We start from the raw sequence: 25,826 nt of genomic DNA on the forward strand, positions 1-25,826 counted from the left end.
TTAGATGAGATGAGGTCATAGCCAATGAAACTTCAAAGCTATTTATTCTGGAAGATTCTTAGACAAAGCAGCAATTTCAAAAAAAAAATCTAGACTTAGATGCAGGGTGTAAACCTTACAAGTGGTTCCAGGAACAGATTGTAAAGAGCTTCCTGGAACTGCAACGACAGAAGTCGGCAAAGGTGTGGTGGGAACAGGGCCGTGAATGCTCGAAGTTTAAAAATGGATAGAGTAAATGGTACTATCTCCTTTTAACAAAAATGAGATATGGGGGTTTTTTCCCCCTAAAGATAACAAATCCTGTGTCAGAGGATATGAGTATTTGAGGCCTATGAAATTTGGGGAAGAGCCCTGGATTTGCAGGCTTGGGTGTTACGCCCACCCTGGCCCTTTCCAGCTCTGGCACCTTCCTTGAGCGGGTCGCCTGCGTTGTGGAATCACGCTCTCCAGTGGAGTGAGGGGTTTGCATAAGTAATCCCGAGGACCCATTCCCTGATCTGCCCTAAGGATTGGTCCAGAGGATTAACCACTGCCCCAAAGTATAGTTGGGATGATCGCCCCGCTGATGCTTGTCTGAGAAAGTTCCTCATTAAACATCTGATCCATAGATCTTGCGCTGTTAATTGGTAGGTTTTGGATAGTACACTTGGATTTCCAGAAATCAGGGAGTCAGGACTCCACCCTGGTGGTGTACTCTAAAAGGATGTCTCCCTTATGTAGTGTTTATTTTGCACAGAATTTTAATAGTGCAAGTGCTATATGCCATATAGGAGTGGGGTGTCACAGGTCAATATAGTCCCATCATAAAAAAATCCCAAAGATGCAGAACATTATTGTCTCTTTGTGGTTTTCCAGAGAGCTCTATAAACGCACTGCCTTTTCATTCCTGATCAGTTACTGACTTTGTTGACAGAGAACAGTTGTTCCCTTTTCTCCCTCCAAACACCAGGAAAGGACTTGCAGTGGCCTCGTCTCTGGCCAGAGTTGTTTTGTATTGTAAGCAATGGTTTTTTTCTCTTCCAGGAAAATACTCGGTGTGACCAATGTTTTCCCATGTTAAGTTCCTGATAAATGAGTGAAATGTTTATTTTCAAAGATGAAATGTTTTATTTCATTCTTATAACCAAAGACTTTGAGATAAATTACTGTTCTAGAGAACCCTTTTTTCTGCCTCTGCGTCTGAAGCTGCTTTAAGAAAGTTAGAAGTCTCTTGCTACTTGTTTGCCCGATTTCTGAGTGTAATCAAAGACAACTTCTATTAATTTAACCACGTGTGTTAAATAATCAGAGCTGTGTTCTGCTGTGTCTCTTCCAGAAGAACCCTCAGCTCATGTACCTGGAGCAAGAGTTAGAAAGCCTGAAAGCCGTGTTGGAGATCAAGAACGAGAAACTCCATCAGCAGGACATCAAGCTAATGAAAATGGAGAAACTGGTATGTTTCTTTCAGAGTTTACCCAGTAGAACAATGTCTGCGTCATAGGAACTGAGCAAAATCAGTACTTTAATATATCACCAACTCTGAGCTGGGGTCTTACACCCCAAACAGTTGAATATGTACATGCATCACATTAGGGCAATTCACTTTGCTATCTAAATTCTTCCTCTTTCTCGGGAATTAGAATGTGACAGAAGAGGCATGCTCTCATAAAATTAATCTGGTTGGACAAATGCAAACATTATGAAAAATATGAATGAAGTGGAGTTTGTGGCCTCTAGGACAGAACGCTGATGGCAGCCAGTGACAAGTTGCTGAGAAGTCCTTGTCTGAGTGGTGTGCCCAGCCCCGCAACAAGGCTGCTGGGAGCCAGGAGTCTGCAAGTAGGCAGGGTTTGGCAAGGCAGCTTAAGTGACCCCAGCCATTGCTGTACTTTGCCCTCGACTGTGCCAGCTGCCTCACTGTGCTTGTCCCTTGTCCCCCAGTTATGAGTGATTCATTGTTGAGTGACCGGGTGCCTTGTTCAAGCCCAAACCAGCTCTGGACAACAGGGAGCCTGGAGGCCACTCTTTGTTTGCTTTTTTGTTTGGGTTTTGGCGTTTGGTTTGGTTCCATTTTCTTCTAGAGACACCATTACCTCACTGTGGAGAGAGGTAAGGGCTAAGCCCCCACCGGGATATATGGGCACTTGGAATTGCCAGGCAATTTTGATTTTTCTTTTAAAGGAAGGAAAGAAGAATTCTGATGGTTTATTAACAGTCTATCTAGTATAGATAGCAGTTCCTGCCAAAGGTCATCCTGTTCCATCAAGCCTGATAACTCCACTGATCTCACAGTCACTGGTGATGCCGGTCACCCTGCTAATAATGTGTTGCCCCCTAGCCATTCTTGCATCCCAACTTTTAAAAATACCACATACATGGAGAACAGGCTCTGCTATAAAATTACCAACACACTGTAATTTTTGTTGACCCATAAATATTTTTGTTTCTTGCCATGCCCGAGAGGTATCATTGGCATTAGTTAACACTGGGTTGACAGAACAGGTAAACTCATGGTTACTTTATCTACAGGCATACCTCAGTGAACAATATTGAGGGTTTGCTTGCAGACAACGACAATGCCAATATTGCAATAAAGTGAGTCAAGTGCACTGTTTGGTTTCCCAGTGCATATAAAAGTCCGTAAAGTGTGCAATAGCATATCTAAAAAAACAAAAAAACAATGTATATGCCTTAATTAAGAAGTGCTAACTATCTGAGCTTTCAGTGAGTTGGAATCACTAATCACAGGTCACCATAGCAAATGTAATAATATTGAAAAAATTTGAAATATTTCCAGAGTGACCAAAATGTGTCAAAGACCTTGAAGAGAACAAATGCTATTGGAAAAATGGCACCAATAGACTTGATCGATTGACATGCAGTTGCCACAGATCTTCAATTTATAAAAACAAAAAAAAACCAAAAACAGAAATAAAAAATCCACAATACCAGCAAAGCACAAGGAAGTGGCATATAATAAAATGAGGTATGCTTGTATTTGTAAGCTCTGAGCCTTTGTGGAAAATAAGACTCAGAGAAAGCAAGGAGGCTTTCTCAGTACGAAAGGTTTGGTGTGAAAACTAGCTCTGCCAGTGCTTAGTTAACTGTGTGGCAATATGAGGGCTAGTTCCTGTAAAAGGAGGAATTGGATGAGATGATACTATCAGGCCAATCCCTGCCCAGTCTCTCATTCCAGATTTCCCCACCTCATGTGGGGAATTCCTTGAATTCCAAGGCTCCCTTTTTCTTAGTCTCATTTTTGGGAAAGTTATTCCACCTGACTGGCTTATCCCGAGCACTTTCTGGAAATGTTAACAGTAGCACTCCCAACCAAGAGTCATTATCAGAGTGGATTAGTCCTACACTGCAAAGACAGGGATTAGAATTAATTCTGACAGAGCTGTGATGTCACCGCCTCAGCGATAATAAAATCTTACCTTTAGAAAGTAATGGGATGTAATGAGCTCTTCATTATGTTAAGTGGTTAAATGTCTTCTGGGATTTTAGCCTTGAATCTGTCCCCTGATCCATTTGTTTCCCTTGAAAGTTTAGCCTGGGCAGGCCAGCAGGAGAACAAATGTACCTTCCACCGAACTGAGGAGGGAGGCTTTGCATAGTGAGTGCTCCTTGTCTGAATTGGTGCCCCACAAAGCTTGGTGAATCGGAGCTTTGTATGGCCACCCCGAGGTAAATGCTACAGAGAAACTGGAAACCATGTTTAAGGCCATAGTAGACATTGCCAAGAATTGTCAACTGTTGGCCTACTCTGAGTTTTCTTTGAACATGGGGATTTTTTTCTCCAGAATTTACTACAGGAAGCTGTAGTGCGGGCTAGCCGCTGTGGTCATTTTACCACCTTGACACTGGAAGAGGCACGCAGCCCCCGGTGTTGCCCGGGTGCACCAGTTCTCAGGGGCAGTTCTAAAACAGCGTATAAGTGTTGGCGTTCTCATTTGCACCAAGGCGGACAACAACACTGCGTTGGTTGACAAACTGAAGCGATTCCAGCAGGAGAATGAGGAATTGAAAGCTCGGATGGACAAGCACATGGCGATTTCAAGGTAAAAAATTGTCCTATTTTTCCTGAGCGCCTCCCTTCCTTGAACGACAAGTGTTATTTTCTTACCACACTCCACCCGTGTGGACTGTGAAATGGGACTGAAGTGGGTGGTTAAAACAGTTACTGACTTCCATGTGGAAAATAGGATTGGAGCCAGCGGCGTGGGCCACTGTGGTCTGTGGCTTACTGACCCTGAGCATGCTTTCAGGGAAGGAGCATCATAAGGCCAAGTAAGAAACCTCCCCAAGCGTAAGAGAGTCATAAGAGATGAAGAAAAGCTGTGGTAGGGTCACCCAGCCCACTATGAACTCCTCCCCAAAGGTACTTTCCCTTGGGCTTACTCTCACACTCCCAGTGTTTCTCCAGCAGCCCCAGGCAGGACCCCCTTTTGTTCCAAAGGGATTGTTTCAGGTGCTCAAATTTTAAATAGTAAGAATTTTTTCAAGTTCCTTTGAACTCAGATCCACGTGATTTGTGGCTTTTTTGTCTTTAAGGCAACTTTCCACTGAGCAGGCCGTTCTGCAGGAGTCACTGGAGAAGGAGTCCAAGGTCAACAAGAGACTGTCCATGGAGAACGAGGAGCTGCTGTGGAAACTGCACAACGGGGACTTGTGCAGCCCCAAGAGGTCCCCCACGTCCGCCGCCATCCCCTTCCAGTCACCGAGGAACTCCGGCTCCTTCCCCAGCCCCAGCATTTCACCCAGATGACGCTTTCTGGAAGCTGGGAGACTGTCCGAAAGCATTTGTACAGGTCTGCGGGACTGACCCTAACCACGCTCATGGGAGCAAGAACTACAGTAGTGGGCGTGTGAGGACCCCTCTGGAACTGCAGAGTCGCCACCCCCGAGGCTCCTTGGAGACTGGAACTCGGGAGGCAGGCTTGGACCCCGTCCAGGAGCCTCCTCCCCACAGATCTCAGAACGGATCTACACAGACGCTGTTGCACAAAGCACTTAAAGAACAAGAGGGTCTTGTTCGTTGCCTTTTTCACCTAGCATAAGGGGAAAAAACTCTCAGGGGCCTGTTAAGATAAAGATTTATAACCTTTATAATGTTCTTCACCACAGACACCTTCTGATTTTTGTTTTGGTCTGCGTGGGGATGTATGAATGAAACGGATGCACGGAGTGTCACGTGCCTGACGCTGCCTCCTTTGCTGTGTGTTGAAAGTCAAGTGCTGCATATCTCCGGGTATGTACTAATAATGGTCAGTGTACGCATTGCTGCAAAAGCCATAGGAGGAGGAACGATGGTCGTTTGACTTACGATTCTCTGCCACCACCTCGGCTCAGCCCTTGACCGTGGGGAGCAGTAATGGCAGGAAAAGCTTTGACTCGTCCACGTCTATACAGCTCTGCATCCTTCTGGAGTGACTTGTCGGCAGTGTCACTTGAAACTAATTTTTTCTGTAGATTTTTAATGTCCCCATGTGAACCTAACATGATACTACAATCTATTTTCTCAGGCTATGCGTAAATAGAGAACCCTAATTTTTCTAAAACTCTGTATAAAGAGGGCAGTACCAGTGCATCTGCCTTATTTTTACCTTGATCTGAGCTATTCCCACAGATTGAAACTATCTGCTCTCCCATTCTCCTCACTTCCCCCCTTCCTCTTCTCCACCCACCCCCCCCACTGCCCCACCTCTTACCAGAGCCACAAAAGCAAACCTTCTACCTCCTACCTACTTTTCTCTGGGACAAGGAATACGCTTTTCCAGAGCCAGCGCATCATCAAAGTGCCAAAACTACTTTCCAAATAAACCAAGGCCAGGATCTCCTAGTACAAATTTCGGGGAACCCTAGAGAGAAGGAAGAATAAGTCATTAGCTAGTAGAACAAGGTAAAGTAGGAGTCCTCGCTTATTGAGGAGTGGGGGGCAGCCCGTTGAAGGCAGTGAAGCAGTCTTTAGTGCAACGTTGGGGGAGGAGAATGCTAAGTTTCCGCGTGCCCTTTGAGGAATGCTTCGATCCTTGAAAAAGTAGCAGAATGGTCAGTCAATGAGTGGAAAACGCGGTATACACAACTCCCTCCACGCTGCACTTCAGTTTCTTTTCAGAACTTATTACCTCCCCCCATTCTAAGACTTTGGGCGGAGAAGTAGAAGGAAGAACTGTGGCTTCATCTCCCTCTCCCTGCACGTCAGTATTTACTAACCTGAGTCGCTGATGTCCGTGGCTATACAGGTAACTCCTATAGTGTAAGAATGGATTCGGGATGGTAGCGGTGGCTATTTGAGTCCTCATTTACGTGTACACTACATAGCAAACTGACCCTCATGATGCATGGCTGTTTTTATTAGTGATGGTGTCTGTAGCCTTTAATCTCCGACAGTTTATCATGTATGTAACCTTCCATGTTTGCTTCTGGTAAATGGGAATATAGGTTCACTGCCACCTCCTGGAATAGCTCTCTGCTTGCCCTTCTGAGTCGTTTTCAATGCCATTAGCCAAAGTTGGGTTTGCCGTCCATCTCCTACATGGGACATTTCGTGCTGTTCCTTGCTGTCCTCCATAGCATTTAGGTGTCTGGGGAAATCAGTCTTTTACATAGTTAATACAAATTATCTTCAGAGCATGGGAGGCAATAGGAGAGTAGATAGGAAACAAAACAGAGAACTTTAAGATTTTTTTTCAAACCAAATGTTTTTCATGTAGGATGCACAATGTTGGCACGTCATAAAAATATGGATATGTAAACTGTAGTTGTGCTGTTTGTAGTGATGGAAAGTGTATTTTACTTTGATCAAATAAATAATGCTGGACTATTCCATGTAAGAATTTCAACCTCTGACCTACTCCACCCTCCAAAGTGTCACCCACTTTTTAGCCCTTCTCAAGACCCAGGTGACCATCTGTCTCCTCTTCAGCTGTTTCCCAAGAGCTTCCAATGCAACGACAAAACTGGTCACGGGCTGAAATCAGGCTCTCAGAGCTAGACTGACGGGTAAGCTTCTCTGAATTCCCAGCTATGTATATTGGAGAAATTTGGGCTGATTTTAACAATGTCTGCTAGATAAGGTAAGAAAATGGGAACAGCTAAAGTCTAAATATTTTTAAAGAGGGTAAAAAAAAAAAAAAAAAAAAGCCTAAATGAAGTTGAGTCTTCCTTGATCTGGAAATCTATTTTATATTGAAAGTTAAATTTTTAAAAACACCTACTCTAGAATGACTCATCTAGAACTAGTACTTTTGGGTGCAGCAAACTGCACACAAACTTAAAAAGGCAAGTTTACGTAATTTTTTGATACCTTTGCTTGTATTGTAGATACAGTTGAACCCTGTATTACTCCATTTTTAGATCCTCCTGTGTCGTAGTGGTGATATCAAATAGAATCTTGGATAGTGAACCAAACATTGCTGCCAACAAGTCCTATGGATGTACTTCAAACCAACCTAAAAAATGAACAGTTAGCTCATTTTGTATTTTTTACAAAAACTTGCTCATTTAATAGAAATGAGGCTGTAAGGTTAATATCAATGCTTTTTTTTAATTATAAAAAGTAGAAATGCATGTAGATAGGTAAGCGATCAAAATACATGCTCTCTGCCAGAGGAGTTAACACTTCTATTATTAGACCGGATGACTTCCTTTTAGTTTGGATGTCTGGGTCTGACTCACAGGGCAGGGGGTGGGGTTTGGCACTTGACATCAGCCTCTGGCAAAACATTAGTCAAGAGAACCCCAAAGCGGGTCATGGACACAAATGAACTCTCCATCAACTCGTTATACTTCATTTTCCAAGTCAGGAAAACTCAACCGTGGTAGCAACCGTCGTCTCCCCCTGGAGATTCTGAGCAGTGCAAATGTAATATCCTACATCAGTGGTCTCAAAGTCTTCGATTGTCATGATGCTCTGGGAGATTCTTGTGGTGTGCCCCCGTCCTCTGTGGATCAGCCTCCAAGTGTCTTGAATTGTCACCGGCCTTTCATCCTGTTGAATAACACCCCCACGCACTGTAACTCAAGCCACAAGCCGCTACAAACCGCTCCCATTCCCCCAACACCGTTGCGTGGCGTTTTCAGAGCGCAAACTACATACTTATAAACGACTATTTGGTATGCGTAGCACAGGGGAGCTTTTATGCCGTATAAACATTATACTGTTCGGCACGCTCTTGCTGCTCCTCGGTAAGTGGCTACTTAATATAAAACGTATTCTTTGGAACTCCAAGAATGTGGAACTGGCATTAGGCAAAAAACATGGATAAAAATTTCCCCTGCTCTCCTCTTCACATTGCCCGCTCAATAGTTCTTAGTCACAGAATTTTAAAGGCAGTTGTGAATGAATAAGAGCTCCTCATTGTTCAGATGTGGGGGAGGGAGAAGTAGAAATAGTCAAATATGCCGAAGGACTCCAGTGGGGAGAAAAGTTGTACCCTGAGGCTGGATAACAGGATGCCCTAGATGACATAACTCCCTATTTCTAGAAAGTGAGATGGTCACTTTTAAGATGCTTCATCCAACTTTGGTGATAAGAATGTAGTATGTTCTGGGTTAGCTTAACATAACTGTAATATTACCAGTATTAATAAATACACTTTCTGCTCATAAAAAAAAATCTGTTGAAAATTACTGATGTCTTCAAAGTGTGACAACACTGTGAAAACACATACCTAGTCCCAGGAAACTACTTTTCTCTGGGGAGAGTTATTTTCACCAATCACAGTAGCCAATACACTTCGGGCTCAGGGGCTGAGTATGTCTTAGGAGGCTAAATCTCTTCTGGCAAGGAAGGGATTATTCCATGGTGATAGCAAAACAGGCGCAGGGGCTAACTGTGTGGTTGTTGCTCTTATGGAAAGTCTATTTTAAAATAATCTCTGGCCTCACAGCATCTTTTTGCCAGGGCCTAGGTTTATATACCCACTTGGTGACTGTCCTCACCATAGGGCATAGTTTGTATGGGGAGAGCCCTCAGCTAGAAACCAAGTGGCCTCCAATTGACCCAGAATTGGGGGTGGAGAAAGAGGGAGGCCCCCCCTCCTTTCTCTTTCAGGTCTCATCCCTGCTTAAGGCTTATGAAGAAAAATAACATAGAAAGAGGGTATGCTGAAGTGCCTAATGGAACCCACTTCTTTTTCCCTCTCCTTTAAAAGAAAGCTACTTGTAACTATACTGAAATGTCTTAGAAAACCAGTCAGCCCAGGCCCCTACATAGTTCCACACATTGCTTGCACTTCTTAAGTTCTGATCTCTTCACTTAGGAGTGGGGATGGGGGCCAAAACTGTGAGCTGAGCGAGCTGGCTGGGACGGGGCACAGCCCTTACCTTCTGTCCTGGATAGATCCACCTGAATTCTACCTCAACGTCAGGTTCTCCGAGGACCGTGCAGAGGACGCTGATGTCATCCCCACGTCTGACTTTGTTTGAGGATGCCAAGATGGTTGTTGACGGAGGGCCTCTGGGAACTGAAAGGAAGCAGGAGACAGGGAAAGTGAGGTGGAAATCCACTAGTATCACACTGAAGACAAACCTTGAGGTATATTCTGTTCTTTGAACAAAGCTGTAACGTTTCTGCCTGCCTTCTAGCTTCCCAGCCAGCTTCAGGCCTGGGCTCTCCCACCACTTCCGGTGTCCTGTGAAGCCTCCTCTTTACCTTGATGGTTGGAATGGGGTGGTCATCCAGGACTCCCAGGCCCAGCCATTATATTTACATGGGGAGAGGAGGCTCAAAGTTCTGGGAATAAGAAGGGGAATAAAGTTGAAGGAGAAGAAAGTGTGTGGGGAAAGAGCAAGCAGAAGGTAGAGAAGGGCAGGCTGGAAGGAGGGCAGCTGAAGGGATAAAGAGGAAGAGGCGGGTGTGTGGCTGTCCATCCTCAGAGGGAAGAGGAGAATGTCTGAATCGAAGGAAAAGAACATTCGCAGGAAGGGCACAAGTACTACATCTGTTTGGCAGTCTCTTTACTTCACAGCACTGCAGAAACAGTTCGCTGGGGTCAGGTCACTCAAGGAATTTTGAAGGCACCCTCGAGCAAGGCAATGGGCTAGGAGCTGGGACTACAGCAGCCAACAACAGAGACGTGGCGTCTGAGCCCTTGGGGACCTCTCTTCATGGACTGGAGGAGGCAGACAATCAGCAAGTGTACGGTTAACGTAAAACGTGAGTTGTGTTATGAACTATGAAGGAGAAGCCCAGCATGTTCTAGAAGCTCAGAATAGTCTGAAAACCAAGAAAGGCTTCCTTGCTTGAGGGAACAACATTTGAATTAAAATCCCCGAAGGGTGAGCTTAACAGGCACGGAGGGAGAAGCGGGGAGGCAGCCGCAGCCCGGGAATCACAGTGTGCAGAGCCCCCACCGGGAGGTGGACGAAGGCCAGGCAGGCTGCAGGGCAGGGAGGGCAGAGGCTGGTCCAGCTAGGCCCTTCAGTCCACATGCAGGATTCGACTAGGGGTCTAAGAGAAGTGGGAACCCAGTCAATGGTTTACACTGTAATTAGCTATTAGCTATGGTGTGGGAGATGGAGAGAGAAAGGGGAACTCAAAAGAGAGTTGCATTCGTCCCAGGAGGAAAAGATGATAGTTTGAACTTTTTTCTTGCAGTAAGGATGGGGAGAAACAGGGCGTGGAAAGTAGGATGTGAAAATGATTTGATGGAAAAAGTGCAAATACCTGGCAGGGAGGAGACAGGACTGTCAGGGTGACTCCCAGTCCTGGGCCGGCACATGGGTGACTATAGTGCCGTCCCTGAGACCGGAAAAGCTGAAGAACCAGAGCCTGGAGGAAGACCTGAGTTCGAGGCAGGGTCCATGCAGCATCCAAGTGCAGATATCCGGTGAAGCCAGCATGCCCAGATCTGGGCCACACACACTCACTTGGGAGTTAGCAGTGAGCAGACAGGAAGCAGAGCGTGGGCATGGCTGAGGCTGGCCGGGAGGAGAGCAAGGCCTGAGAAAGAAGCGTGTCTTGTGGACCTCCATCACTGACAAGCTGGGAGACGTAAAATGCTGACAAAGCAGAATGAGAAAGTTGGGGGGGAGAGTAGGAAAACCTGAGGCCAGGGAAGAGGCATTTCACATAGGCGCGGTAGAGTCTAATAGGGTGAAGGCAGAAACTTGTCTGCCGGATTTGAGGGCCTGGGACTCCCAAGGCCCTCAGCAAGAGCTGATTCGGTGGGACACTGGGGAGACAGATGAGGAGTGTGCAGGAGGGAAGGAAACGCAGGACATGGGGAGCACTCTCTCAGGCAATTTGGCTGTGAGGTGAAAGAAAGACGACCTTAGCCGAGGGTCGAGGATGGTCAAGGAGGGTTGCAAGTTACTTGGGAGCAGCATGGGGGAGGGGGGGCATGGCTACTGAGTAAGTCCCAGGGCGGAGAACAAGAGGCACGAAGGAATCTAAATTCTCATCTGAGAACTGTTTGTTATTGGGACACTCAGGCCTCTCCAGGGCTGCTCAAGCAGCGGCATCGCAGAATGACTTGTCCCCCACACAGACCCCTCACTCCGGTCATAGAAGAGATCTTGGAGGGAGAAAAGTCACTGTTGAAGGACTGTGGTACATGAAAAGGAACCATTTCTTCCACTCACCTAAACGGACTGGCGAGGGGGTGCTTTCTGTCCTGGAAGTCAGGAGAGGAAGCCCCAAGAGAATCACTTATTAAGGAAGGGGACAGTGTTATTCTGCAGTAGGACATCTGCTTGCTGCCTGCAATTGTGCCACCAGCCCAGAGCTGGAGAGCACTGGGAGTGATGGTACATGGGGGCTGCCGGGGGAAGGAGACTCAGACTGTGTCCCTGCTGTAAGTTTCTCATTCTTACATGCTCCAGAGTCGGGGGAACAGAAGGACATAGAGACGTCAAAGGCTATATCCTTTCCAAGAGCACATGGCAGATCAGAGCAAAGAGGTATGTGTGAATAGAAGACACCTTCAGCTGAGGGTCCAAAAGGAGGATGGGGTTGGATCTGACATGGGTGTACGCACCACAGGGGCTGCTTAGGGGTGAATTCCTTATCCATGGCAAGATGTGGGAGCCCCCGTCTGTCCCTTTGGGTTCAATGATGAGCCAGGGCAGTAAATACTACCAAGAAACAAATGCCTCTGGGCTGCAGCCTCTCCCCTTCTCCCCCAAGGTCAGCACCAGAGCAGGGAGAGGAGGGGAGGTAGACTGTCTCCCTCCACTGCTACAAACCCCCTACTCCAAGATGCTGAGGTCACCAGTGCTGCCTGTATGTTGGTAGACAGAGCAGGAGCGGACTTCAGGTCAAGTGTGGGGTTAACGATTTTAAATGAACAGTGTTAGGCACCCAAAGTGCCTGTTGGATGTAGAGTAGACTGAGATATCATTAGTGGACCTCACTACCCTTAGGAAAGCAGGTTTCAACATGGCAGAGTTGAAGGAAGTGGAGAAAAAAAAAAGTATTTCATATATGAATCCACTGAATTGAAACTCCTCACTAAAATGTTCACATTAAAAAATAGTTCCATTTTTAATGGAGAGATTTGAGCATAGTTCAGTTGTGTCAAGAAGTGGGGAGTGAGGTCAACTGGAAGAGACTGACTTTACCCATCCATGGGCTTCTCCAGTAGCTCTCGTCATGAAGAAAGGGCACAGTCGTGTTCTCTAGGGTGGTATTTCCCTGGACCGTGGGAGAACAGGTGGGCAAGGAGTTGAGGGCACCAACAGAGAGCACAGCAATGTTAAGCCCTGGACCCCACACTCGGTGGGTGAGGAGGGAAGGAGGGCACTGGAGAATGTGGGGAGGAAGGTGGAGGTGAGGATGGTCACAGAGGAGTCACTGGACATGGAGCTGAGGAAGGGGTGCCTGAGGTGGAAGGGATGAGGTGGTCAGTGAACCGAGCCTGATGAGCTCTAAATGGATATTAACGTCGCCCAGAAAGTGAAGAGACAAGGAGGACAATGAGCCAACAAAGGGAGTGACTGGAAAGGAGAAGAGAAAGCTGGTGGAGCCATGACGCTCAGAGGGGCGAAGCTTCCTAACAGCAGATGAGAGGATGAGGGTGAGGGAGTGGGAATGGGCACAAGAAGAACGTGACCTTGAGTTGGGGAGGGATGGTGCCCTTAGGAGACCACGGATTTTGGTTACAACAAAGAAGATGCTCTTATCACAGGGGATGTTCTAAGCAGTTGAATACTGGAGAATTGCTGATCCATCACACAGAGATAGTACCAGAGTGAGCAGTGGATGAAGGGAGTCAAGGAGTGTTGGGTCCCATCACGGGCAATTCTAGAAATAGTGGTACCACAGAAGAACCTTTAAGAACAGCATTCTGTGCCTCCTAATTTCCATCCATAGCTGGGAACATCAGTACTGATAGTAACTAGCTGGAAGAGATTAAACTCTAGGCAGTGGTAGGAGCTGGCTTACCTTCCACATAGAGCAGCTGGTACTTGACTGAGATCTGAGACTTGCCCCCAGCCTCCGCTTTGCAGTAGACCACCCCCTGGTGGTCAGAATGAGGTTGCAGATACACGAAGCCTCTCTTCACATCGTAAACAATGTCAGTTCCATTGGCAGGGATTTCCTTGGCAGGGAACTCCCTGTGGAGGGTGACTTTGGCTGACGGGACAGTCACTCGGCAAGGAACCACAGGCTGCTTGTCCGGGTTCAGGTAGACAACATCAAAGTAACTGGGGGAAGGTACAAAGAGTTCTCCTTTCTCTGCAAAGGGAAAGGCAGAGGTTTATTTATTCTGGAGAAACAAGGTTAAGAGTGCTTTAAAGATTTTTACATTCTCAGGGCACAGAGAGGGAACTGGCAATATACTCAGATACTAAGTTCTTAAGCATAGAAAAAGCTATTTTTTACTGCTTTTCCTTTTTTGTAAAAGAGATTTCACTTCCCATCTCCTTAAAGGAAACAAAAAAGTATTAGGTCAAGGACAAACCAGGCCCATGAATTAGCCCACTGAGGAATCAGGGAAGGAGACTGATTTCCTTATGTTAAGAGCAGTGTTAAGACCTGTGAACAATCTGATGTGTCTCTGGAGAAATTAGCCCCAAAGCCTATGCTTGTAACTGCCCATTGGGAATGGTTCCCCAGCACAGCAGAGCCTCTGAGAGGCCTGGCCCAGCAAGGGTGCTGTCATCCTCACCTGTCCTTACAGCCCAGAGGAACTCATTCCTGCCAAGGTCAATGGAAAGAGAATTAAGTAAGGGCAGACAAGGAAGCCACTAGCTCAGTTCTGAGCTCTGCTTGTCTAACACTAGGCTGGGAAATTCAGTCAGTTTCTTATATTCTCCTGTTTGCCCTGAAATCACTCTCCCTGTATTTTAAGTTCTAGATGATGGCATTTGATCCTACAGAAATGAGAGAAACAAGGACCAGCTTGCCCATACGTTCGTTCCTCAGGATAGTCAAGGGACTGTGGGTTAGGGTTTTGTTTTTGGCACGGGACATTAAATCCTTTGTTTTCTGGATGATTCTGTGAGGGAATATTATGGTAACTGCTAACTGCTAAGAGAAATCTTTGAACTTAATTATACTCCAACAATTGTTAAATTGTTTCCAGTGTTTTTCCCTACCATGTTCCTGAAACAATTAATTATTCTTGGCTTTCTCCTTCACTAGCCCTCTGGGTGCCACTGTCATATGATATTTTAGGTTGGGGACAGAATTCCTAGACACAACATCAAATGTCTTCATGGGCCAAGAGTTCTTTGGCTATGAGTGCCAAGTTCACGGACATGGAGGTCTTTCCCTGACTCTGGGATCAAGAGGGAATATGTCATGGCTCTGTGAGTCTCCATCTTTTCCAAGGCTTTCTATGGTGCTGGCGGATTTGTGTCACCTTCATGATAAATTGACTTCCAGGCTTAGTTAAGGGGCACCTTGGTCAATGTTGTATCTAAAACCCACGTGTTCCCATAGAGTAGAGAGAAGAATCTGGAGTGGTAAAGATAGCTTCTGAGCAAAAGTCCTTCAAGAATTTCTGATTGTAAGATTTAGAGGCAACTTTAAATTAAAGGTTTTGTAGAGGAAACTGAACCAATAAACAAAGCTAGTAGAATAAGTGCACAGTCCAAATTCCGGAACACAAAGATGTGGTCTTACGTTTTGTACTGTAAGTCTATGAAAGAAGTGCCCACACCAGTTGCTTTAACAAACAGAAAAAACATATTTGTAATTAGTCGATCTCATCTACCAACAACAAAAAACTTCCTGAAGTTCATTTTAAAAATTTTAGATTACATATGACCCTGCAAACATGTTTGTGGCTACTCAAGTAGACGGCGTTACTTTAAGAAAACTAAACACATGGAAATTCAGATTTCCAAAAATAAATAGGCTATAAATTAAAATCCAAATTTCAACAAACTCCATATTCAGTAAAGTGCTCATTAATATGGTTTTACTACATATCATTGGTGCCCAAGCCTTTGCTATGAGAAAGCCCTATTGCTGGTAATGTTCTTTTTTTTTTTTTTTAAGATTTTATGTATTTATGTGACAGAGTGACAGCCAGCGAGAGAGGGAACACAAGCAGGGGGAGTCAGAGAGGAAGAAGCAGGCTCCCAGCGGAGGAGCCTGATGTGGGGCTCGATCCCGGAATGCCAGGATCACGCCCTGAGCCAAAGGCAGACGCTTAACGACTGCGCTACCCAGGCGCCCCAGGAATGTTCTCCTCCTTGACCTGGGTGGTAGTTGCATGCGTATATTCATTTGAGGATAATTTATTGAGCTACTAATAATTTGTGTAGTTTTCTTTGCATATATCCTACTTCAATAAAAAATTAGAGGAAAAAAGACCCTCTGATAGCACCCCCCCATAAAGATTAGATATGTGGCAGCTGCTTCATCAGAAATTGCACAAATTAACAACAGTCAGAAAAAGGCTTCACGGTGTTTGCAAATTCTGGGAAACATGCAAACATAATGAATGCCAGACATTTCTCTTTGTGGGTAGCGAGGAAGCATATGTTCTGAAAGAATCAGAGCCAGCAGCGGGAAGCTCAGCTTCCGTAACAGCTCATCTTGGTTTTGCAAACCCACCCATGCCTGAAACGATAAATGCTAAACCTTCTACTGAAAAGCCAATTGGTCTCTTGGCTTGGTGCTGAGAAAAGAGAAAATGATAGAATGCATTAGGTCATGTCCCTTTTTGATCCAGGTTTCTTTAAAGTTGAAGTAAATATTTTGGCCTTCCTGTGACTCACTGAAGAGCTTCCCATAAATTAGGAATGAGGACCCGGCTCCAAAACTCCAAGAGAGCCCTTAACCGTAACGGGACATCGTGCTCGAGGGAGGTCTTCAGTTCAAAATCTCAATTCAAACCCCGATGTTCTAGGAAGATGTAATAGTGCGAATCACGGCAAGACATCTTCATTCTGCCATTTGAAATATGGTATCAGTTCTTGTCCAGAATAACAGGCTCTAAGGGCATGTGGGTAATTCTGCACAGCACATTCCAGAATGAGGATCACGAGGGATTACCGATGAACAACTGTTAGCAATCCTCCTGACCCACCAGTTATGCTAGCTAGTGCCCTTCTGCCTGTTTATCAAGCTACCCATCACCTTCCTAGAAGTGGATCAGGGCAGTAAGAACATTAGATCCTAGGTCAGAAGAACAGGGGTTGACTCTTTCTCCCCCACTACCCGTCATGGCACACTGAACAGGTCACCTTGCACTTTCAAGTCTCAGTGTCAGCATCATAATTTCTTTAACAGAGATGGTAAACTAGCTTCTGCTTATTTCCTGGGGGTGTGGTGATAATGGAATGAGATACCTGTGACTCCAAAATCACAGAGCACTCTGCTGGTGAGGAGCAATGTGGGAGGGAAGGGAAAATACATACGATTTTGCTAAAGCACTCACTGCTGGCCAGGGCCTACGATCGTTAGGGTCCCAGTAGCTAAGTCAGTGTAGGTGTGAAAGGTGGAGGGATTCAGGATGTAGACAAAGGTCATGAAAGTCCCTGTCTAGACACGAAGAAAGCATTCTGGCTTCACCCGAAACGCCAAGGCCAATGGCAGCACCAGGGGGTGGCATTTCTGAGATTCCCGAAAGCTGTTCCTCACCTCTGAACTTGTTGAAGAGAACATCGTGCCCCAAACTTCAGAGTGTAGACAGCGTGTACCCAACACTGCTCAGAGAAGAGGTTTCCCTCTGACCTGCACATTTTCAGGCACCTCCCTTAGCACAGGGATGGGGCTGGAGCCACAAGGGTCACAACCTTCAGGAAACTTCAGCTCACAGTACTCCTCAGAACAAATGTGAGGGGGCCTTTAGCTAAGCCTCCTCTGACTAGCAATGCTCCAGAAAGGAGGTCATCATCGGTCCTGAGAGCACAGTGACCGAGTCTGCAGCAATGCTGTCCAATCGAACTTTGTGCAATGATAGGCATGTTCTCTGTTTGCAGGGGCCACGAGGAGAGCCACCAGCCACATGTGGCAAAGGAACACTTGACCTGGCAGGTGCCACTCAGAAATTGAGTTTTAAATTGTTTAATTTTAAATAATTTCCATTTAAATCTAAATACACATGGGGGCACCTGGATGGCTCAGAGGGTTAAGCAACAGACTCTTGATTTTGGTTCAGGTCACGATGTGAAGGTGATGAGATGGAGCACTGAGCACGGAGCCCGCCTAAGATGCTCTCTCTCGCTCTCCCTCTGCTCCTCCCCCTCCCCCACTTGCATATATGCGCTCTCAAAAAATAATAAAAAATAAAGATTGACACATGTTTAGTGGCTGCCATATTGGAAAATGCCGGTACAGACTGTAGAATCAGACTGGCTTCAAATTCTGGGACTGCCACTGACCTGTATGACCTTAAGGACGTAGTTCATCTCTCTGAACCTCTACTTCTCCATGAAAGCAATAGAAATGATATCACGTCCTCGAGGGTTCCTGGGAGACAACCTGACAGAGCCTGGCCAACAGGGAGCGCTCTCATCGTCCTTATTAGATATTTGGAGACACTAACTCTGGGCCAAGTCCGGAATTCTGAAGAATCCCACCAACACACCAAACGGCTTACCTGTAAAAAAGATGTAGGTGGAGCCTGTTTTCGTCTCATCCCTCCCGCAGACGTAGCCGTGGCAGAGCTGAGCCCAGCAGCTGAACTCGCCCGTGTCCGCCGCGGTGGAGTTGACAAGGGTCAGCTGGCCATAGCGCTCGTTCTGCTTCACGCTGTCAGTAAAGGCAAAGCCGGCTCACAACCTGGCCAGGGACCTCGCAGCCCGCACTCTCTGCTCCCCTGTTCCCGCAGGGACAACCCTGCTGGCTCCTGGCAGACTGTCCTCTCTCAGATGGCACGCACTACTAAAAGCTTACTTGGGGGAACAGTGTTTGTAGGGGAGGGGAGTCGTCAGAGAGAGAAGCTTCTTCTAAAAGGAAGCAAATAATAAGTTATGTTTTATAACTAGAGGAACTTCTGGGGCCTCCCCTGAGTAACATCTCTGGTGCATTAGCCCCACAGCCACAGAAACTCAGCCACAAAGCCTTGGGCAGGTGTTTCGCTTTCAGCTTTTGCTTCTAATGAGTTCATTTAAACAGCAGTCGAGGAGCGCCTGGGTGGCTCAGTCTGTTAGGTGGCTGCCTTGGGCTCAGGTCATGATCCCCGGGTCCCAGGATTTGAACCCCCCCCCCCCGTCAGGGTCCCCACTCAGCGGGAGTCTGCTTCTCCTTCTGACCCTCCTCCCATCGTGCTCGCACGCTCTCTCTCTGAAATAAATAAATCTTTAAAATAAACAGTCAACATGAATGAAAGCACCTAGCATTATCCTGTATGCAAAATCTCTTGGATCAACAAGGATAAATCTCTGAATATAAGCTTGGAATTGCTGAGCTGCCACATTATTAAAATACAAATAAAAACTTTCCTTTGGGGAAAAATGCTTGGTTGCTAAGATGCTGAGCCCCAATTATGCAGCCTATGTCTGGTACAGTATTTAGAACTTTGGGGCACTTAACTTTTCCTCTGGCCTCACACACTAGTATTTCTCATTTTTTCATTTTATATCTCTTGTATTTTTATCTTCTTGCATGTGACTATATTTGCAAACTGCTTCAGTTCCTTCTGAAATGAGGAGAGACATAAATATTAACATTGAGCACTATTATTAGCGGATGATAATGGCGATTAATTCTATTATATTGTGACAGGAGGCCAGACGTATCAACGGAACAGACGTTCCCTGTGTCTTATGAGACTCTGCATGCAGGGTTGCCAAAATAAATGGTTTTGATCTGAGGATGCAGCTCCAATATCCAAAGGGCTCGCCCCTCTGGGATCCACGTATCTCTGTGATGTAATTGAGGTTCTCCTGTTGTACTTTGCGGCACCATCAGTGTGCTCACCGTGTTAAGTTTAGCACGCAACAAAATGTCTGGTTGGTTCTAAACGCAGCCCTGTTCTGCTTCATCACCGAATAGCTGCTTTGCCCCCCAGTTCTGCCAAGAGGAGCCTCCGAACTCCCACTCCATCAACTGCCTCCTTTCCACTGAACGGAAATCTCTCCTCCTTCAGGAAGCTTTTAATTAGAATCAACTCTCGATTTCTCCTAGTGACGTAATTAGCTCCTTTGTTTTCTACCCCTCAGATACCCAGAGCTTCCTGTTACTACAACGGATGGTACAAACTTTTGAGGGCGGGAACTGTGCCGTATTTGCTTTATATTCCCTAAGCACTGCATCTGTGCAGAGGACACAGTAAAGATTCCCTAGAAATGAGTGCTTTGAAATTGAACTGAACCACAGGGTTAGAACTGGAAAGAATCTTAAAAAGAAGGCACCCACCCAGTGATGAATGGAAAAAGAAAGAAAAAAAAAAAAGGCATCCAGCTCCCAGTACTTCAGATGAAGAAACTGAGTCTCAGAAGTGACTCTCCTGAGACCCACAGCCGGGGGACATTGAGTCAAAAACAAGTCAATTAAGTATGTGCGGAAGAGTCACCCCTTAGATAAGCAAATGCATGTAAAGCTCTGCACGCCAGGTCAGGTTGTCTTATTCTAATTACGGCTTAATCACATATAATTGCAGACTAGTAGTAATTACTATGAATACCACTACAACAGTGACACGTAATACATGCCCAACATTGGAGATAGCACAGCAAATAAAAAAGAGTGGACCTCAGAGGTATTACAATCCAGGTAAGGGGTTAAGACTAAGGTACATGAAAGGATCAGAGAATAACTAAAGGGGTATTCACAACAAGAACAGTAGGAAGTCTGAAAAGGGATTCATCCCTGTGGGTTGAAGAGGCTGAAGGCAGCTTTGAGGAGTGAGACAGGCTGGCCTTTGAAAGCCGGGTTGGAGTGGCAGGGGAGTGAGCTCACTTGCTCAGGAAACTACAACCCCAGGAGCGCTGGGACGGACCTGGTCTGCTTGTTTGACTGCACTGCCATGGCCTGAGTGCCCAGTGGGTAGAAGGCACTCAGTACTAATTTGAGGGTTTAATGCAATCATCACAGAGGAGACAGAGGGAGGGGGTGGGGAGTCACGGGGCATGTAGTTGCGAACAGGCAGCAGGGACCATCCTCAGGTTTGGAGGTGGAATGTGACAGCCCACCTTAGCCAGGGCAAGAGTGAGGAGAACAGGCGTAGGAGAGGCAGGAGGAAGAGGGGGAGGCTGAGAGCCTGTCACTGTGATGAACAGCAAGGCAAGTGCTGGGGCCAGGCTGGCTGCTGGCTGGGGACGGAAGCAAAATTCAGGGCACGTTTTCCTGGGGGACATATAGGACAGACTGGGTATGAGAGGTGGAAGAATTAAGACCACTTAATTTGTATTTCTCTTTGATGGGCAGAATGGGGTTTTAACCAACTGAGATGGAATCACTGAGAAGAGAAAGGAGATTAGAGTAGACAAAATAATAGATCCGCCCATGGAGATTTAGAATTTGTGATGAAATGTGGGGCACTGCAGTGTGGATGTCGGGTGATGTGGCAGTTGGAAGCACAAGCTGGGGCACAGAGGAGACAGCGCCGGATTTGTATTTGGAGGAGCTTCTATGGAGGAGTAGGAGTGAAGCTAAAAGAAGGGATGAACTCAACAAGAGAAAGCACAGGAAAGAGAGGATTGAGGACAAAATCTAGAGCCAAACTAGGGGCCCAACCGGAAAAGGAAACGTAGATAGAAGAATCAGGAAAGTATCATCAAGGAAGATTCAAGAAATGGATGCTTCAGGGGGCGCCTGGGTGGCACAGCAGTTAAGCGTCTGCCTTCGGCTCAGGGCGTGATCCCGGCGTTCTGGGATCGAGCCCCACATCAGGCTCCTCCGCTATGAGCCTGCTTCTTCCTCTCCCACTCCCCCTGCTTGTGTTCCCCCTCTGGCTGGCTGTCTCTATCTCTGTCGAATAAATAAATAAAATCTTTAAAAAAGAAAAAAAAAGAAATGGATGCTGCAGACCATCAGATGCCTTTAAGAGAGATTCATGACCCCCCCCCCACACACACACACTTCACTTGGCAGAATGAAAGTTTTTGGCAATGACCAAAAGGGTAAGTTCAGTTGTGAGAACAGAGCTGGCTTCCAGCGGATAAAAAATGGAAAGGTGGAGAGAAAACAGAGGTGGATGTCTTCCTAGGTGGATGAAAATATCTGACCACATTCCCTATAGAGCTCAGAACTGGGGTACAAAATCAGTATGTAATTGATAAACACCTTCTGTGGACCCAACATTTGCTAGCACTGTAGTGATAGAAATATAAGACGCCATTGCTACCAGGAAAGTCACTGGACACATAAAAATTTAGCACTTGAGAATAACCCTACTGCCATGAAACCTGCATGCTGTATCTTTAGCAGGATTGGGGGTGGAAGGAAGGAAATGCACTGGAAAACATTTCTGGATTTTTCCACCCCCTCTTGCATGCAAACAATATGAAGCAGGAAACAAATTATTTAGCAGGATTACAGTTTAAATGCCTGGATTTAAAATGTCCATTTCTTCTAATGGTCTCACATAGTCCAAGCAGTGGGCTACCCAAAGGGACGGACTACGACCTAAGGCCTCTGGGGGCAGAGTCTGCACAGTGAAATGGGGACAAGGATTCACTGAGCCCCGCAAAGAACTGGGGGACACTTCACATAAGGATGCTCCCCTTCTTTTATAACCACTTAACAAATCCCTAGGAATGGACTAGTAGGGTGGTGTAAAGTTTGACTGGAGCAAAAAGAGGTGCCCCCAAATTATATTTAAGATAAGCAGATTTTACCCTAATTGGAGGCAGCTCTGAACATCCCAGCACACCTCAGCCTAGATCTTTCTCTTCTAGACCTGGCCCACAGTGAGCTCAGTGTTGGACAAGTCCAAGTTTCAGAGTGTTTAAAATTTAGGACTGTGGGGCAACTGGGTGGCTCAGTCAGTTAAGCATCTGCCTTTAGCTCAGGTCTTGATACTGGGGTCCTGGGATCAATCCCCGAGAGTCTGGCTCCCTGGTCATCAGGGTGTCTGCTTCTCCCTCTGCCCCTCCCTCTGCTCCTGCGTGCTCGTGCGCACACACACACACACACACACACACACACACACACACTCTCTCTCTCTCTCTCTCTCCCTCAAATAAATAAAATCTTTAAAAAAAATAAAATTTAGGACTCTTTATGTGCAGGCACAGGTGTGTGTATGCCTTCCATTAGGGTCCTGTGGCCTTTACAAACAGTCCCTCCCCATCAATGGAGGCTTGAAGCTTCCAACATGTTGCCCATGCTACTCTCTTCTCAGGAGCGGGTGGGGGGGGGTGAGGGTGGGGGAGTGGTAAGAAGGCTATATCATGGGACATAGAAGAGGAGGCTGACAGCTCTCCAAGTTAGGGACCACTGTGGATCTCACCTGGGGCAGTGACCAGGTAATGATGGTGGGGTTCATGCTCCTAAACTTTCCGTAGACTCTACAAGCCAAGAGCAGGAGGAAACCCTGGATTACAAAATAATTAGTTAGCAGTTCTATAAATACTTAATGAGTGCTAATTCAATGGGAGGTTCCAGAGTGGAGAGTAAGGGACACAGTGTTATCTAAACAGCTTCCTCCTCTCAAGTTCTCCTATACAGAATGCCATGGAAGTCCAAGGAGGGTAACCAGGAAAAATTTCAGGGCTGAGAGAGTCTTGGGAGAAGAGAAGGATTTCAACATACACAAAGTAGCAGGCATGCATCCCAAGGGAAGGAGATCCCCTGAAAAGAGACAAAAGGCACTTTGGTGCATGGCAAAGAGATGTCTGGAACACAGGTGGACGGAGGTCTGTGGTGACAGGCAGCAGCACATGAGGCATATGGTCATGGACTTTGGGGCCATCCCAATGGGATTCAAACCCCAGCTCCACCAGGACCTTGAGACTCCTTAGCTGGAGCTCATGCCTTCCACAGTCCGACCACACCTAGTTCTTCCGACTTAACAACAACAGCTAACGCTTAGGACTTGGAGGCATTGCACTACGCCCTTTGAAGAAGTTCCAAGACTTAGAACAGTGCCGGGCATAGAGTAAGCGCATAATACATTTTGGATATTGCTATTATGATGACCCTCTAGTTCTCATGACAGTTAGGATAGAGGTATTATTGTTTTCTCTTTTACTGATGAGGACGCTGAAACTTAGAGAAGTATCTTGTCCACTGTTTTCCAAATGGGAACAGTAGGCTTCTAATCCTAGTGTCACGAAGACTCAGCTTAAAAATGTTTGTAAATGAAAGGGGCTTGGATTTCTATTCTACTGAAATGAACTGAAGGAATTTTGACTAAGAGATGGTGCCTCTAACTAGCTTGCAAATCCTATTAAATATGGTCACACACACACACACACACACACCAAAATACATGGAAGATTTAATTAAATTAGCTGAGTAATATTTGTGATATCCCATTTTCTATTTACGTGGCCAGTTAACAGTTCAGCAAGTAATTGAAGGGAAAAAGGGCAGGAAAACAACTAGTTATTAAACATCTACTATATAATGGCCAGCACCCAAGGCTCACGTTACTTTTTCTCAATCCCATGAGACGGAGATGATCAAACTAATAATAGTAACTAAAACTTAAGTCGTGCTTAATAGGTGTTAAGCCCTGTTTTAAGCCCTTTGTAGATTTTTTACTGATTTCATCCTCATAAAAGCTTTGGGAAGTAGGTGCTATTATCCTACCCACTTTGTAGGTGAGCAAATTTTGGCCGAAAGGCTAGGTAACTTTCCCAAGTAAGCATTGGAACCACAGGAGAAGAATTTGAAGGTTAGTTTAAATAACGTCCCCAGGGCCACTCAACTCTCAGAACCCAGATAGGCGGTGGAGGCTGTTGTCTCTGTTGACATAAAACAGGAGCATAGGGAGTAAGGGGAAAAGATGCAATCCAAAATCTTCCTCAATCAGCATTCACTTCGAAAATTAATTATTTAGCTTCCACCACATGCAAGGACCTGTGCCAAGCATCAAAGGAGATAAAGATTCCTGCGTATTTGCTTGTTCATATTTTAAGTGTTTGTACAGGGCCTTGTGTTTAAGCTTCTTTTTAAGAATGTGTCAGAAAATAATTGCTCCATGATATTCTGGGAATGGAGCCATATCAACAAAGCACAAACCCTGGGAAACAGACAGCTGGTAAAACATATCAAAGTTTCACAGTTTATGATTTTTAAAAAAAAAAAAAAGATGATGAAAAGAAATATGTATGAGAAACTAGTAGAGAACCAAATATGCAAAATGAGGAACAAAGCGAATACGGTTTCAATATCAAAAACTAAGCTAAAACATCCCTCCCTCCTCCTTTCTTTCCTTCCTTCACTCTTTCTCCCTCCATTCCCCCCTTCCCCCACCTTCCTCCCCCCTCCACCTCCCTCCCTTTCTTCCTCCCCCCCTTTCCTTCCGCCCCCTCCCTCCCTCCCTCTGTATGTCTGAGGACTATCCAAGGACCTACTCAAAGCCCTTGCGATACAACTATCATATTTCTATGCTAACAGATAATATCAATGTACATGAATGGGACTTAAGACTTTTCTACTACAATGATTTATGCCAGATTCTTCTATATTTTTAAAAAAGAAGTAATAGGAGTGGATCAAGTTGACAGAAAAGGAAAATCCTGAGCTCACCTCCCCTCAGAACACAATGAAACTACAACTACATACGGAACAACTATCTCTGAGAACAACTTACAGATTAGCAGAGCAGCTCCCAAACAACTATAAACGAAAAGCCACACTGAGATAGGTAGAACGGTCAAAGACTTGGTCTAGTCGGGACCCACACCCCTGTCACAGTGAGGAGGTACTCCCCGAGGAGTGAGGGGTTCGAGCCCCACATCAGGAGCCCCGCCCTGGGGACCTGAACTGGGAAGACAAGCCCCAGGAATGTCTTGCTTTGAAAACCAGCAAGGTTTAACTCCAAGAAAGCCAGAGACCATAGGAAACCCAAACTCCACTTTTAAAGGGCTTGCACACAAATTACTCCCACTGAGACCTAGCACAGAAGCAGCAGTTTGAAAAGTGCCTGGGTCATATGTGAGAGAGATTTAGTGACTAATTTTGGTGCATGGACTGAAGAGGCAGGAATCTATAGGAACTTTATCTAGAAAGGGAAGAGCTTGTAGGTATCATTTTATTTTACTCTCCATCTACCTGGCCCAGCGCTGGTGGGTGCCATTTCTGATACATGCCATCTACCTTGCTAGTACCACCCACCTCACCTCCACATTCCCCTGTGGACCCACCTGACCAGCAGATACCCCACCAAAGTGGCTGCCATTCTGCCACACCCAGGAGGTGGCCTTGGCTAGGACTGGTATGCCTCGATGAGACTCCCAGTATGCCCTGCCACACTTGGTGGGCAACCTTGGTGTGGACCATCACCCCTCAAAGTGAATCACATCCTGAGAAGGGGGAACCTGTCACA

At 46.0% G+C, this 25,826-nt stretch overlaps 2 protein-coding genes across 9 annotated transcripts in view; one reads left to right on the forward strand and one right to left on the reverse strand.

Moving 5' to 3' along the window:
• The window catches only part of MTUS1 (microtubule associated scaffold protein 1), a 164,884-nt gene extending 159,998 nt beyond the window's left edge, over positions 1 to 4,886 (forward strand). For 7 of the 8 annotated variants that reach the window (XM_045779257.2, XM_045779259.2, XM_045779260.2 and 4 more), the window contains 3 exons: positions 1,316 to 1,432; positions 3,943 to 4,040; positions 4,534 to 4,886. In XM_045779257.2, coding sequence (XP_045635213.2) covers positions 1,316 to 1,432; positions 3,943 to 4,040; positions 4,534 to 4,747 — 429 coding nt within the window. In that variant the 3' untranslated portion in view covers positions 4,748 to 4,886. The remainder of the gene's footprint in view (positions 1 to 1,315; positions 1,433 to 3,942; positions 4,041 to 4,533) is intronic. The other variant, XM_045779258.2, reaches the window with a different exon arrangement.
• A 2,622-nt stretch (positions 4,887 to 7,508) lies between these two features.
• The window catches only part of PDGFRL (platelet derived growth factor receptor like), a 59,157-nt gene continuing 40,839 nt past the window's right edge, over positions 7,509 to 25,826 (reverse strand). The window contains exons 3-6 of the mRNA XM_045779264.2: positions 17,985 to 18,136; positions 13,370 to 13,663; positions 9,310 to 9,449; positions 7,509 to 7,972 (exon numbers count right to left, since the gene is read on the reverse strand). Coding sequence (XP_045635220.2) covers positions 7,784 to 7,972; positions 9,310 to 9,449; positions 13,370 to 13,663; positions 17,985 to 18,136 — 775 coding nt within the window. The 3' untranslated portion in view covers positions 7,509 to 7,783. The remainder of the gene's footprint in view (positions 7,973 to 9,309; positions 9,450 to 13,369; positions 13,664 to 17,984; positions 18,137 to 25,826) is intronic.

The sequence above is a fragment of the Ursus americanus genome, chromosome 27 (genome assembly GCF_024610735.1).
Source record: "Ursus americanus isolate L20-20 chromosome 27, mUrsAme1.1.p, whole genome shotgun sequence".
Classification (NCBI taxonomy): domain Eukaryota; kingdom Metazoa; phylum Chordata; class Mammalia; order Carnivora; family Ursidae; genus Ursus; species Ursus americanus.